Here is a 16179-nt window from a genome sequence, read left to right as displayed (position 1 = left end):
ATGACAAACAGTGTGATGATACTCCCCCTGAGCAACAAACCCAGGTGGTAGCTCCATATAAACTTCTTCAACCAGGTCACCATGTAAGAAGGCATTTTTGACATCCAATTGAAACAATGGCCAGTTACAATTGACAGCAATGGAAATAAGAACCCGAATAGAAGAAATCTTAGCAACAGGGGAAAAAGTCTTATCATAATCAACACCATAAGTCTGAGTGTAGCCCTTTGCCACTAAACGAGCTTTCAACCGCTCAATTGACCCATTGTGAAGGTATTTAACTGTGTAGACCCACTTACAACCAACCGCTTTGGAGCCTGGAGGTAAGGGAACAAGATCCCATGTTCCATTACGGTGAAGGGCATCCATTTCATCCACCATGGCTTGTCGCCAACCCAAATCAGAGAGAACATCCTGCAAAGTCTTGGGAACAAAAGTTGCAGATACTTTGGATAAAAAACAAGATAAAGATCATGAAATATGACGGTAGGAGACAAAGTTAGAAGTGGGATGTGCAGTAACACACGATCGAATACCTTTTCGGAGAGCAATAGGCAAATCATCAGGTAGAGGCGTCGGATCCGAAGACTCTGAAGGAGATGGAGGGAACGAAGTAGGCGGTCGAGGTCGTCGAGTATAAACCTACAATGGGACAACAGAGGGAGGAGGTGCGGAAGCAGGAAACGGAGATGCAACCGTTGGTATAAGTGGCTCAGAAGTAATATCGAGAGGAGTAGAAGCAGAAAAATATGGGAGAGACTACGAAAATGTTAAATCAGCACTAGTGAAATAGCGTTGAAAATGAGGATTGTAACAACGATAGCTCTTCTGAGTGCGAGAATACCCAAGAAAAACGCACTTAGTGGCACGAGGATCGAGTTTATCAAGACCTGGTCCAAGGTTATGGACATAACACACACAGCCAAAGACCCGTGGAGTCAGACTAAACGATACGGAGTCGGGAAATAGAACAGAATGAGGAGATTTACCTTTTAACACTGACGAGGGCATTCGATTAATAAGATGACATGCCATAAGAACAGCATCACTCCAAAATCGTTTGGGAACATGCATATGAAATAAAAGTGCACGACAGACTTCCAGGAGATGACAATTTTTACGTTCAGCTACTTCGTTTTGTTGCGGAGAAAAAGTACAAGAGGATTGATGAATGATGCCTTTGGCATGAAAATAAGTCTCAAAAGGGTCCAAGAAATATTCTTTGGCATTGTCAGAACGTAAAACTTTAATGGAACACCCAAATTGAGTTTTGATTTCTTTGCGAAATATTTAGAAAATAGAAAACAACTCAGAATGATTTTTCATTAAAAACAACCAAGTCATCCAAGAATGATCATCCACAAAGTCACAAAATAACGAAATCCATTAATAGAAATATGTTTTATTGGTCCCCATACATCTGAATGAACTAATTGAAAAGGACTAGCTACACGATTATTAGCTCTCGGTTTAAAAGATACACGACAATGCTTACTAAGCTGACATGTTTCACAAGACATGGACTCAACATGACTAAGACTGGGGACTTGACGCTACAGAACTGATAGTGATGGATGGCCGAGACGACAGTGCCACTGGAAAGAAGACAAAGATGATTGAAGAACCGTGGGAGATGGTGCAAGATCGAAGTAATACAAGCCACCTACTTCATGTCCTGTACCAATCCTCTTCTTCGTCTTGAGATCCTGAAAAAGACAACGTGTGGGATAAAATGTAACGGAACAGTTAAGAGATTTAGTAATTTTGCTGATGGACAACAAGTTAAAAGGGAATTGAGGAACATATAACACAGAGGAAAGGGACATAGAAGAGGTAAGATGAATAGTTCCCAAACCCAAAACTTTAGTTGATGATCCATTAGCAAGAGTAACACTTTGAGAGGAAGGAACAGACTGAAAATTAAAGAAGAGATGAGAACTACCAGTCATGTAATCGGATGCGCCAGAGTCGAGAATCCAGGGACTCTAACTAGAGGACAAAAGACATGCAGGGGTACTACCTGATTGGGCCAAAGACCCCATGGAAGATGAGGTGGAAGGCCGTTGTTGAGACAGAAACTGAGTATACTCATCGCGGGGAATCGTGACCATAGCAGTCTCAACAGCCACATGTGGAGCAGTGGGTGTGGCAGAGAGAGAAGAATCCCCATCATTATAAGTCACTTGACGTGCATAATAGGAAGAAGGTGGCGGTTCCCATGAAGATCCCAATAGTAATTGACAGTGTGATTAGTAAGACCGCAGTGAGTGCAAAGCTTTGAGTCCTTGCCTCTGCCTCGACCACGGCCACGGCCACAAGTAAAACGACCACCATTGCCACGAGAAGACTGAAAGCCACCCTGGTTCACAACGAAGGCAGAACGTTCACTGCTAGGTGGAGTAGTGACACCACTTGAAGCACCCCCTGAAGCGCCACTAGATAAAGTGGCCCGCTGGAGTCTGGATAACATATCAGGTAGAGAGGGAGGTGCAGAACTACCCAAAATCTGTGCACGAATAGGTTCATACTCTTGTGACAATCCTGTGAGAACCCGAATAACATTAAAATCCTCACGTTGCTGTTGCATGCTTTTCATATCAGAGGTGATGGGTTATACATATTCATTTCTTCACAAAGACTCATTGCCCGTGAAAGGTATTCTTCTAAACTGTGAGTCCCCTTGCTGGAGGTCAAAAAATTGTCTACACACCTCATAAATTCTGGTTATATTACCAGCACCGGAATATAATTGTTGGAGTCGGGTCCATATCTCCTTGGCAGTGATGCTGATTTCAGTTCATGGGAACAAAGGGATGCTCAGATCATCTCCTTAATGCTTCAGGAAAATGGCCACTGACTTGGCCTATAAAATGTAATTTTTGCCATTAAGCTTAACTGAAGTCAAAGGAGGATTGAAGGAGGTAGAAGATAACAAGTCTGAACTAGAGGCCATGGATAAGGTAAAAAAAAAAAAAAAAAAACGAACCTGGAAAAATTGCAGAATCGGGATCTGGGTCGGATCTGGAAAACGAGTAGGATCTGTGTCGGATCTGGAAACCCCGGGTCGAGCCTGGTCAAACGGACCGGATCTGTGTTATCCCGGTTTTAGTAAACCAGGGTTGGAACAACATAACCGTTTAACCAAACACGGTTCTTCTTCTTCACACCTTCACGGATGCCAGGGAACAACACAGCAGAGGCTTCGGCGACCCAGTTACAAGTAGCAGACGAATCAACCACACCGAATCAGAACCTCTGCAACTTCCAGCCAAGAAGGAACCACGAATCGTTGAACTCACCGCTGCAACTAACGACGGTAGAAGTCGGCGAGCTCGCTGACAACTAAAACGGCAACGACACGAGCTTCAGATCTGCCGATGACGAATGAGGCTTCAGATCTGAGGACGACGAATAAGGAGTTCTCAATCCGACCGGCGACCAAACTTCCGGCAGAGAGAACAACACCACGATCGCGATTCCAATCGCAATTCCGATCTTATACAAGAACAACACACTTGACATTTCCCACACCCATGAATTCATATTGCTCTGATACCATGTTCGATTTTAAGAGAGAGAGAGAGCTAAACTGTGTATGTATTGTATATCTCTTGCACAACCTTTAAGCCTACAGTGGCTTATATAAAGGAAAACAAATAACCTAATTGTACAAGGTTACCTAATTACACAATGGTCCCAACAACTATGGGTAATTACATAATGACCAACATAAATATATATATATAAACATTCTAACAATGACCAAGAGCCTTGGTAAACATATCAGTTAATTGATCTTCAGACTTCACAAATAGAGTAGAAATGTTCCCGCTCAATATTTTATCTCGAATGAAGTGACAATCAACTTCAATATGCTTGGTTCTTTCATGAAATACTAGATTCGATGCAATGTGAACAGCTGCTTGGTTATCACAGAACAATGGAATAGGAATCTTGACTATTAACCCAAGTTCCTCAAGAAAGTGTTGTATCCACGTTAACTCATTAGAGGTATGGGCCATGGCCCTATACTCTGCTTTAGCTTTAGATCGTGCTACCACTGTTTGCTTTTTACTTTTCCATGTAACAAGATTTCCACCAACAAATGTGCAGTAGCCTGTAGTAGATCTCCTATCTGAGGGAGAACCAGCCCAGTCAGCATCTGTGAAACCTTCTATCCAAAGATGTCCATTTGGTTTATATAACAACCCAAAACCTGGAGCTTGCTTGAGGTATCGGATAATCCGAAGAATTGCATTCCAATGTGGCATCCTAGGAGATCCCATGAACTGACTTACAACGCTAACTGCATATGAGATATCCGGTCGAGTGATAGTAAGATAAATTAATTTTCCAACAAGCCGTCGATATCTGCCAGAATCATCAAATAGATCACCTTCATCTGACAAGAGTTTTGTATTTGGATCCGTAGGAGCATCAACAGGACGACCACCCAACATACCTGTTTCTTTTAATAAATCCAACACATATTTTCTTTGAGATAAACTTATACCTTCTGTGGATCTAGTAACTTCAATACCCAAGAAATATCTTAGTTGACCTAAGACTTTAGTGTGGAACTAATTTTGTAGAAACAACTTCAATTTAACAATACCTTCAGAATCATCACCTGTGATCACAATGTCATCTACATATACCACAAGGAAAATGAAACTAGCTTTAGTGCGCTGGTGAAACACCGAATGATTTGTCTGACATCTCTTAAGACCAAATGCTAATGCTGCCGCAGAGAACTTTCCAAACCAAGCCCTTGGAGATTACTTTAATCCATACAAGGCCTTCCTAAGGCGACAAACAGTATGACGATACTCCCCCTGAGCAATAAACCCAAGTGGTTGCTCCATATAAACTTCTTCAACTAAGTCGCCATGTAAGAAAGCATTTTTCACATCTAATTGAAACAACGGCCAGTGTCAATTAAAATCAATGGAAATAAGGACCCTTATAGAAGAAATCTTTGCAACAGGGGAAAAAGTCTGATCATAATCAACACCATAAGTCTGTGTGTACCCCTTTGCAACAAGACGAGCTTTCAAACGCTCAATAGAACCATCGTGGAGATATTTGACAGTGTAGACCCACTTACAACCAACCGGTTTGGAACCAGGGGGTAAGGGAACAAGATCCCATGTCCCATTATAATGAAGAGCATCCATTTCATCGATCATGGCTTGTCGCCAACCAGGATGAGAAAGAGCATCCTGCAAAGTCTTGGGAACAAGTATATCAGATAGTTTGGATAAAAAACAAGATAAAGTGGGTGAAACATGATTATATGAGACAAAGTTAGAAATAGGATGTGCAGTAACACAAGATAAAGTACCTTTGCGAAAGACAATAGGAAGATTATCAGCAGCAACAGGAGCCTCAATAGAAGTAGACAATTAGGGGGCTGCTACTCGTGGTCGTCTACTATACACTTGAAGTGGCAGTGACACTGGAAGAGGTTGTGGTGTGACAGACTCTAAAGAAGTAGACACAACCGGTAGCGGAAGCAACAATTCCGTATCTAAAGATAAACCACGGGCAGAGAAATAAGGAGTGTCCTCAAAAAAGGTAACATCCATACACACAAAAGCACGACGAGTGTTAGGGTCCCAACATTTCATAGTTAATGGCACGAGGAGAGTCCGAGAGTACCCAATAAAGACACACTTAATGGCACGAGGAGACAATTTATTAGTGCCAGGACGTAAGATGTGAGCAAAGCACACACACCCAAAAACACGAGGAGTAAATGCAAATAACGGTCGAGTAGGAAAAACAACAGAATAAGGGCATTTCTAGTTAAGAACGGAAGATGGCATACGATTAATTAAATAACAAGCAGTTAAAACTGCATCGCCCCAAAATGGCTTTGGAAGATGCATATGGACTATGAAGCACGGGACACGGGTACGACACGACACGGATACGGTGACACGGCAAATTTTAAAAAAAAATAGGACACGGACACGGCGGGGATACGCCTTTAAAATTATATATATATATATATATATATATATATTATATATTCAAAATATAATTAGTAGAGCCTTGCACATTCATTTTTTTTTAATAACAAACAGGTATATATAAATACAAAATTGCAAATAAAACAACAACAAATAACATGACCAATTTCAATAATTTTATCTTTGTTATAAGAAAAACATAGACTAGACAAAATAGAAAATAAATGAAAAAATAAAGTTGATCCAAATTCCAAACAAAGATGTGCAGAAGAGACATAGTTATAATAGGCTAAATATGTGCATGAATAAACATCTATACTTTCAGTCTTTCACAAAGTCTTGTTCATGTAACTTTAAAAAAAAAAAAAAAAAAAAAAAATGTTTTGTTCATGTACAGAGATAATTAAAGAAGAGGAGAGACTGAGAGAGGAAGTGAGAGAAAATAAATTTATTGTGTAGTACTCTTGCCTGTAGTTGTTATTTTATTTTTTCAAAATTTTACTTTTAAACTTCTAAAAAATTACATTAGTTACCCCATTTATCTTAAAAAAAAAATTACAGTAGTTACCCCATTTATCTTAAAAAAAAATTACAAAATATACCCCGTTGTGTCCGAGCCGTGTCCACCCATGTTTGAGCCGTGTCCATCCCATGTCCAATAAAAAATAATTTCTGGACACTTCACAGAAGTGTCGGACACGTGTCAGAGCCTCGGACACGCCTGTTTGAAAAGTGTCCGACACAGGTACGAGACCCCTAGGAGGAGTGTCCGTGCTTCATAGCATATGGATCATTAAAGTCCGAGCTATTTCAATTAAATGCCTATTTTTCCGTTCTGCGACGCCATTTTGTTGAGTATAAGAGCAAGAAGTTTGGTGCAAAATACCACGAGACTCACAAAATGTAGAAATAACACCTTTGACATATTCCATAGCATTATCAGATTGGAGAATTTTTATAACGTAGCCAAATTGGACCTCAATTTCTTTAAGAAATAATTGAAATATGGAAAAAAGTTTAGACCGGTCTTTCATTAAAAAGAGCCAAGTCATCCTTGAATAGTCGTCAACAAAGGTAACAAAATATGAAAAACCTGAATTACTCACATGACGCGTAGGACCCCAAATGCCAGTATGTACCAATTCAAATAAAGAAGACCGTCGATTATCAACTCGGGGAGGAAACGAGACTCTATGGTGCTTGCCTAATTGACACGACTCACATTCTAAAGTAGACACTGACCCAAGAGAAGGAATGGTAGCCTTTAAGTACCTTAACGATGGATAACCCAACCGATAATGCCACTGGTGGGCATTGGCAGAGACCTGTGAATGGAGGGCAGTACCACCAGTAGGCAACTCACAATCCAAGTAATAGAGACCATTTTTCGCAATGCCTCCACCAATTGTCATCTTTGTTTTAAGATCCTGAAAGACACAAAATGAGGGGTAAAAGGTCACGGAACAGTTGAGTGCCTCAGTAATCTTACTCACAGATAATAAATTGAAAGGAAACTGAGGAACAAGTTGCACATGAGATAATGATATGGAAGGCGTTAATTGAAGTGTACCCTGTCCAATAATGGGACGAGTCCTGCCATCGGCTAAAGTAACAAAAGAAGGAGAAGTAAACTTTTGAAAAACAGAAAATAGAGGTTGATTACCGTTATATGGGTAGATGCCCCAGAGTCAAGAATCCAAGACAAAGAGGAAGACTGGAATTCCGAAAAACACATAACATTACCTGTTTGGGCAAAGTGGCAACACTGTCAAGAGATGTGGGTTGTGTCGAATGGGCTAAAGCATGGATCTCGGCTCGGGATATTGCGACGTTGTCATTAGGCAGCAATACAGAAGCCTTAGGAGGTGAATTGTCGTGGCAAAGAAAGGGATGAGAAGAGTCTTACATGATGAACCGAAAAAAAAAAAACTTACTGTCCCGAGAAGAAATAGAGTGCACGGGGCCAAAAACGAGTCGACAGAACCGGGTTGAACCAAAACCCGATCTCTGCAAACCTAGTTTTAGTAAACCAAGGTTGGGATAACTTTACGACTGCAGCCAAACACCACCCAACCACTTCTTCTTCTTCAACGAACGCTGCAACTTCGGGCCAGAAACAAAAGAACCGAGTCGGCAGCCACTGACCAATGAACGACTGCAAGGGAACTCCAGCAATAGCAAAGGATGAGGTCGCGACACGAAGAAACAGATCGGAAATTTCAGGATCTGACAGAAATTTCAAGGGCTGGGCAAACCCAAATCAGACGGTGATCGATTTCGTCGGCATCAAATCATGACGCCGCTGCTGTTGCTCTCGGGGTTCTTGAGAGGTGACGGTGGCGAGGCTAGTGCACAGCAATCGCGAACCAGCCGACGATGAAACTCTGAACTCACTTTCGCAGTGATAATGAAGTCAACAGCAATGGCACTAACGAGTACCACCGACAAAGCAACAGAGGAACAATGACTCCAAAAAAAACTTGACAGCCGCAACTGATTCTCGAAGCTAGTACACACCCTAGCCATCGATTATGCAACTCGCAACAGCAACGGCACTAATCGGACCGATGACACTCTGATACCATGTGAAAATGCAAGAGTAGAGAGAGAGAGAGATAGAGATGATACAATGAGAGAGTGCAAAGATGGAGGCGCTGCCTCTATATTTCATTAATTAATTCAACCCTAAACATAAAATGGTAAATATACAATACAAGAAAGGCCTATTTGCATAATGGCCACAAACCCTATATCTAAATACAATCTGACCCCAACATAAATATATATTTACATATAAATATTCTAACACTTATAAATTTACAAACGCTGCATTGGAAAGCATGGAAATATGGAATTGGTGCCTCGGATTCAGAATTGAAAAAAAATCAGTGCAAAGTTTAAACTAAATTTTGCTCAAATTCCATTTCCAAGACGATGATTCCATGCTCCCAAACATAGCTAAAGCTATATACTTAAAAAAAATTATATGTATATACAACAACGACAACAAAAAACAGAGCCTTTCCCCAACTAAGTTTTATTCTTCTAATGAGTTGTCCTCCATCCACATTTGATTGTGATAATCTCAAGTGTGCCAACTCATTCACAAGTTTTGCGTCTCTCTGCTTGTTGCATCCTCTTCTCTGCAAGATGCAAATCTTTCAAGCAAATTTGTTCTTCTATACATTCCGATTCAATTTGCAATAATAATCAGAGATCAACTTCCACTTGCACTAAAGATTGCTTCTGATGCAAAACCATTAGCATTTCATGGGCCATGATGGATAGCACAGGGTCCATGCACTCTCCACCAGCCAGAACTATCAAATAATTTGTCATCAACCTCTTCAACTATAGTTAGGTATCGTCGTAATTCTGAGGAGGCAAAAACATTGCTTGACCTCTTTCTTCTACTTATGAATATTTTCCAACCAAAAACTACTCCTGTATAACCTATATCTGATGGAATGTTATGAGGATCATGAACCTGAGGTGATCTACGAAGGTGTCCTATCTTGACCTACATTTTCTTACAATGCTCATATAATTAAAATAGTTTTGCTTTCTTTTACAGGAGTTAGAATTAAAATTGTCAAATCTAAATAAGTATTTAGACATTCTAATTTACACCTTGGGTCCAGCACAAAGGCAATTCCAAAAACTGATGATAATTTTTCCAATATTTGTCATATTTCTTAGGGGTGAGCAAATAATCCGTCAATCTAGTCCGAACCAATCTGATCCGTATGGTTCAGTTCGGTTTTCAGATCTCGTGGTTCGGTGATGGTTTAGAAAAATAGTAATCCGCTATTCGCGGTTCGGTTAACGGATTGGGCGCTGGAAAAACCGATTCGATCCGTTAACCGAACCGATCCGAACCATTACCTTAATTATTTATTAATACTATATATATATATATAACCATATATATACTTACTGTATTTCTTTTCTTTTTTAAAATTCATTATTTAAGACTTTAAGTTAACCCTAGGTCACCAAAGTCATTAGTCATTACAGGTTTTTAATTACTAATTTGAGATTTTAATGGCCATAAAGTGTAACCATATTGAGCTGTTTGAAAAGCCCAATCCGCGGAAACTGAACCGATCCGATCCGTTATTTCACGGATCGGTTTGGTTCGGATTGAAGGTCCCCACGGATTGGTTCGGTTTCAAATTTCACCAATCCATGGGGACTGGATTGGATTGAACTTTATCCCCAAACCGAACTGAACCGATCCGATCCGTGATAAGCCCTAATATTTCTCTTGCATTGCAGTTTCAAATATGTCCAGTTGAGAATGATATTTGTATGCCATACAAATCTTGGTTAACTAATGAAGTAACTGACAAGATGTGAGGTAATGAAGAAAATCCTTTGTTGTACTTTCAAATTTTTCTATAAAACAAACTTCTAAAATTTCTACAACCTTCCTGTCCAATTGTTCGGGGGCTTGCAGTGGAGACCTGCAATAATTTTGAATTAATTCAAACTAATATGAATCTATAACTTTTTTCTATTTCACAGCTACTTTCTAAAGTTCATAGGTGGAATCCCACTAATAAGGAACAACATTTGGTATATTTCTCTTTCTACACTTAAATGTTCAGCGACATCCGACGTACAATTCATGTCATAGTTGAGAAAAATTAATATTACTGAAAATATTTTCAATTTTTCCAATAGAACTGGTTTATGTTAATTATTCAACTAGTTCAAGTAAATTAACAATATGACAACATCAGCTCAAATGAAATAAACTTCGCGTAATAGGTAAATTTAGAACATTTTATGTGTTGTTTCAGCTACATTGTTGCTCACAGCATTATCTAATGATGATGAAAAATGTTATTACTTAAGTCCATTTTGTGAGCTCTCCTATGTCACTCAATATAGTCCAACCCGTATAAGGGGTCTCTATCACCCTAAAGTACTTATTCTTTTATTCTCCACTCATCATGATATCCACCGAGGGTTTATGTTCCCATAGGGGCATGTCGGTGTGTGAGTTTCTTGTCAGGATATATAAATGTGTGTGTGTGTGTGTGTGTATATGTTAAAGAAATTCTACCATCATAATTTATATATATATATAAAGCTTTTTACTTTCCTTTCTCATTACCCAAACATTTCATTATATCTCTCTTAGTTGTGGTTGCTAGAAAAAAATATGAATAAAAAGCCCAAACAGTGGAATAAAAGGGCCATTCTGTTCATGTATCATTCTTGTTCAATTCCATGATGCATTGCATTCCTGCTCTGGCTGCTTCATTTCATTCATGCATGCTAGTCGTAGCATAAAGGTTTAAAGAAAAAAGACTAAGAAATAGGTCAAATATAACTTCAGGATTATAAACAAAATCATAGTCAAGCTTACTAACCAAGAAATACCATTAGTAGGCAATTCAGTTTTCTTCCATCAATCATCCATGACAAAGTAGAGAGCAATTAGTAAACAACAATTCATCTTCATTGATAAATAAATTCATGAAGAATAGATGAAGTGGAAAACGATGTACTTCTAAAATGTCTTTAAAGTTGAATTCCCATAGAAGTGGAGGAAAATTGTACTACACTTGTTATAGGCTACAGCCACAATACCAAAGATGCTCTAGGAAACAAAATGTTGAGCAGTCAAGAATATTAATGTCTATAAAAAGACCAGATAAAATGATGGTGTACAATAGTTGAGCAGACATGCAAGAAAAGAAAATAATTTGTGCATATGAGATAGTGGTAGTATATGCATATAGTGAGGACAGGATGAGAATACGCTCCCAGGGAATGAAAAACAATGGCGAGCACATCCACAAGTGGAATGTGATTCAAGTTTAAGGCAAGACACAGGCCATAAAATAATATTGATCAAAGCAAGGAGAAAAGACACATGGTCTATAATTAAAACCATGAAAAAGTAGTCATCATATAGCCCATCGGACATATTTGAAACATGACAGTATGGCTTTGTTGTATTAAAAAAGTTCTGCACGAAATTATATTTTACCTTCTTACATATTTAACCATTTTCTTTACTCACTATTTAGCACGCAAAATTTCATATAATTTATTCCACAATTTAAAAAATTATTCTTTTCTAGCTATGCTACACCCTCCTGAGAGGGCTGACAAAAGGTTAGCCCCATCTATGAGGGATGTTGAGAGTGGAAGACTGGAGATATGCCTAAACTTTGACATTATTTAGTAAAAAGTGGCTCCTCTCGTACTTAAATTCGGTGTCCTCACACTTATCTGCTAAGCTTTTACCATTTAACCAAGCAATGGGTCCTATGCTCCTGAAAGTTGAGAAACTGTTTAAATATGTTGTAAGTTGTTTGTTGCTCATCAATATTTTCTCTTTCATTTTAAATTCCATTAGTGGAACAATTTTCTAGTATATTACAATACTAACCAATAGGCATGTCCCTAATGCATTAATGCATACACCTTACACTAAGTTTTTAACCTTAAAGAGACCATTCACAGGGCAACAAGGCCTTTCAGAATTGTCAGCAGACTCTGTACCATGTCCATGCATAATTGTTCTCTTCTGAATAGAAAAATATGTTAATTTACAAGTTGTTTCATAGTGGCATATCGCGATCGTAATGCTATGCCTCTACTGTGTGGTAAGCAAAAGGTAAAGACACCAATGGTGAAACTCATCCCATTACTTCCCCTACCTGCTAGATTCCTTCAAGAGAGTGAGAAATACAATAAAAAATCAAGTCCAAATAATAATAAAAAATAAATAAAAGAAAAACAATCACTAACAGTGAGGAGTTAATGACTAACTCAAGTCCAACACCACGAGCTCCAGAACTTTCAATAAATATGCAACATATTTATGCAAAAAAGGTCATCGTAAACATACCCAACCAACCTTTAGCCTGAAGAGACCAAGCAACAGGCTTTATTTTAATTCTAATTAGAACAACTGTGCAGTAGAAAAAAAGGGTGAAGAATTATACTTCTAAGAAAGCAAGATGCACCACCAAGGTCTTATTTAAATTCTAGTGGCACTTCCTCACCTTCCAAAATAGAAGGTCAAAGGTTCAAGTCCCCTCAGGGGCAAAGTGGGTAAGTGTGTGAGTTTCTTGCCAAGGTAAAAAAGTTTGCCATTCCTATAAGAGAGAGGAGGAACGGAGGGACTGAGTAAACAAAAATCCCAAATACATCATGCATCTATATGCATCAATGGACAAAGAGTTAAGAAATATAATTCAAGCAAGCAACGAGATTATTGCCGTGCCTGTAAATAGGGGAAACTATGATTAAAAATGAGCATTAAAGATTCATCAAGATTTAGATGATTTTAAATACTCAGCACAAATATTTCTATAGAGTGACAATGGGGGCTAAACAAGATGACAAGTATCTGGAATTAAAATTAAAAACAAAATGAAAAGGAAAACCTCTGATCCCAAGGTGCCAAGATCCGTCACAAGATGAATTCACAAATCTCAGTTATAGGAAAACAAGAATCTAACATAACACTAAATCTTTGAAACCTAGTGCAGCACATGAGAGAATATGATGGTATTAGAATATCAGATACGGAGTTACTAACGTGTGGTTGCTCAACCAAATTAAAAGTACAGGTTCCATAATCCAAGTCTGATTTTGAACTTGATCCCTCTTTCTTTTCCTCTAACCATTTTTTTGCTTCCATGACAGCTTTATTGCAGAGACCAGGAATATCTGCAGTATAATTAACACCATTAGTCGTATATAAGTACTGTGCAACAGAATTCTAGTCTTTCTTTGTGTTTTCAGAGTCCATGAAAAGAAATACCATTGGCAACTGTTCTGCTTGGTATCTCACTTAGTCTTCCATCCTGTCCCACTTTTATATTGGAACAATCCACAGCTCGTGAATTAATGATCTTTATAAGTCTGTCACTTTCTTCCCTGGTCAAAGGTTAATACCATTCAGAATTCAAAAGGTTTGACTGTAGCTAAGAAAAGAAAAAAGTGCAGGATAGGCAGAAAAAAACATAATCTTGTCAGAGAAATAAGTAAAACTAATCGAATTACTGCCTGCATGATTAAAGTGATCGAATTGCTGCCTGCATGATTAAAGTTAATGAAAATGTACAATGCAGACATATACAAGAGAACAGGCATACCCACAGACATGAGAAGATGATATCTTGAATAGCAGTTCCCCATTTATTTAATGCAAAAGGCAGAACAATAAACAAACTAAAACAGAAAATTTAAAGTAACAAAAAAGTGGAGCATAGACAAAAGGGTCATTCCCCAGTGTGGTCACAGTTAATCAAGGGTGTAGGGAGGGGAAAATTGGAAACAGACGTAACTTTGCCATTGTTTGCACAAAGTGGCAGCTCTCAGGATCCGAACAGGAATACTCACACTTGACAGTCCAAGAATCCCATTGCACCAGGCAACATCCCAATCCACCACCTTGATAAAGTACAACTTAACACCAGACATACATTTATATTAATTCTTTCCAGCCAATTTTCATCTGGTAAACCAAAATGCAGAGTGAAACCCATAAACATCTCAAAATTAAGTTTATGCAATTTGAAAGGTGAAGTGCAGATTTACAGCTAATGGCAGTTAAACAGTACAGAAAGAGTAGCCTGTCTCTCAGTTCCTTGACTTTCAGGTTCCGTCTCACAGCCTTGATTGTAGGTTCAAATATTTTCTTTTTTATGTCTTTACTTGGATTGATATCTTGAATACCAGCACAACATCCACATAATGCAACAGGCATTTAGGGTTAAGTGCAAAAAAAACCCCTCTACTATCGATATAATGCAAAATAGTCCCTGTGTAGTGTAAAACACCCCTATACTATTGATTTGGTGAAAATAGCCCCCTGAAGACTTAAAATGACGATAATACCCTCATTTCAGTAAAATAAAATAATAATTTTAAATTCAGACTATGTAAAATGACCATTTTACCCTTTTATTATCTACCTTCGCTGTTATGTCTTGTGTGGCTTTGGCAGTATTTTTTTTGCTTTAGCAGCTATTACCTGGTTCACTCCCATAGATATTGGATCCTTTCTTTAGATGTATTTTGGAGCCTTTAGTTAGGTAAAAAGAGCTAAAACCTGAAACCTTAAAAATATATGCTACCCCAATCGTGATTCCGGATTGACAAAAAAATTAAGAATCTTTTATGCTGCCTTGGTATATTGAGGGAAAAATCCATTTTTTGACTTCTCTTTAGGCATTAGCTACAAAATCGAGTGGAAGAACTGACAATAAATAACATATCCTTTTGGATGCAGTTTCACCGTCAGCTATTTTGAGTCGTTTTGCCCAAATGATCTCATTCTCTTCTGATTTCACGCAAAACCTATACTTATATAATATATCCATACATATATATATACACATATATGTGTTTATTTCTTCCTTTAATTGTAATTTTTGGCAATAATTATGTCTATTTCTTCCTTTCAATTCTTGGTAATCTGAGAAGTTTCCAATATGAGATCACGTATATTTCTTCCTTTGATTTCAATTTTTTTGCCATCTGATATGTTTCTTTCTTTTTTTCTATTTTTGGTAATCTCAGATTTTTCTGTTAGTAGCATTGTAGAGAGAAAGCAAATATGGTATTGACAACTGTATGAGTCCATGAATATGGAAGTAACCGGAAAAGAGAAGATCGGCAAACATGAAAATAGCCGGAAACTTGGCTAACCCCACTGACCTCTTCCTCCTCTTCAAACTCCGCTCCGACCACAGCGTCCTCGGCCACTAAAAAATCGGCTCCGTCTCTGTCCCCATCAAAGAACTCGTCGCTGGCACCCACCACCACTCCCTTTCTCTCGTCTCAAAACTCAACCCCGCGACTTGTCAAACCTCCGCCAGCCTCCTCCATCGAACCATCGACTACCACCTCTAGCCTGCCACCAAACCGCCCCCCTCGCTCCCACCATCCCTCCATCTCTCTCGTCTCCAAATTCCAAATTCCTGAGATCCATAATACAAATTCCAAATTCCAAATTCCAGATCCACCGAACCCACATCAGATTCTCCACTGCCTCTAGAAATTGAAACCTCCAAACCTAATTTCAGAGGGACTTATAACTTATTTTAGAAAAGGGTAGAATAGGAAGAGAAAAGGGCAAAATAGGATATTTAAATTTATTTTATGTTAATTTTGACAAAATGTGGTCAGAGGGGTTTATTTGCACCTTTTTTGAATTTTAGGGACTAAA

General features: G+C 38.5%; 1 protein-coding gene across 4 annotated transcripts in view; it reads right to left on the bottom strand.

The window, feature by feature from the left end:
- Window positions 1-16179, bottom strand: part of LOC132282850 (uncharacterized) — a 41751-nt gene that overhangs the window by 18462 nt on the left and 7110 nt on the right. For all 4 annotated transcript variants that reach the window (XM_059784661.1, XM_059784659.1, XM_059784662.1 and 1 more), the window contains exons 4-5: window positions 13768-13883; window positions 13543-13673 (exon numbers count right to left, since the gene is read on the bottom strand). In XM_059784661.1, coding sequence (XP_059640644.1) covers window positions 13543-13673; window positions 13768-13883 — 247 coding nt within the window. The remainder of the gene's footprint in view (window positions 1-13542; window positions 13674-13767; window positions 13884-16179) is intronic.

The sequence above is a fragment of the Cornus florida genome, unplaced genomic scaffold (genome assembly GCF_030987335.1).
Source record: "Cornus florida cultivar Cherokee Brave unplaced genomic scaffold, ASM3098733v1 CherokeeBrave_3.0.0_Hap2_Chr11, whole genome shotgun sequence".
NCBI classification, from domain to species: domain Eukaryota; kingdom Viridiplantae; phylum Streptophyta; class Magnoliopsida; order Cornales; family Cornaceae; genus Cornus; species Cornus florida.
This window is presented reverse-complemented; position numbering and strand designations above follow the sequence as displayed.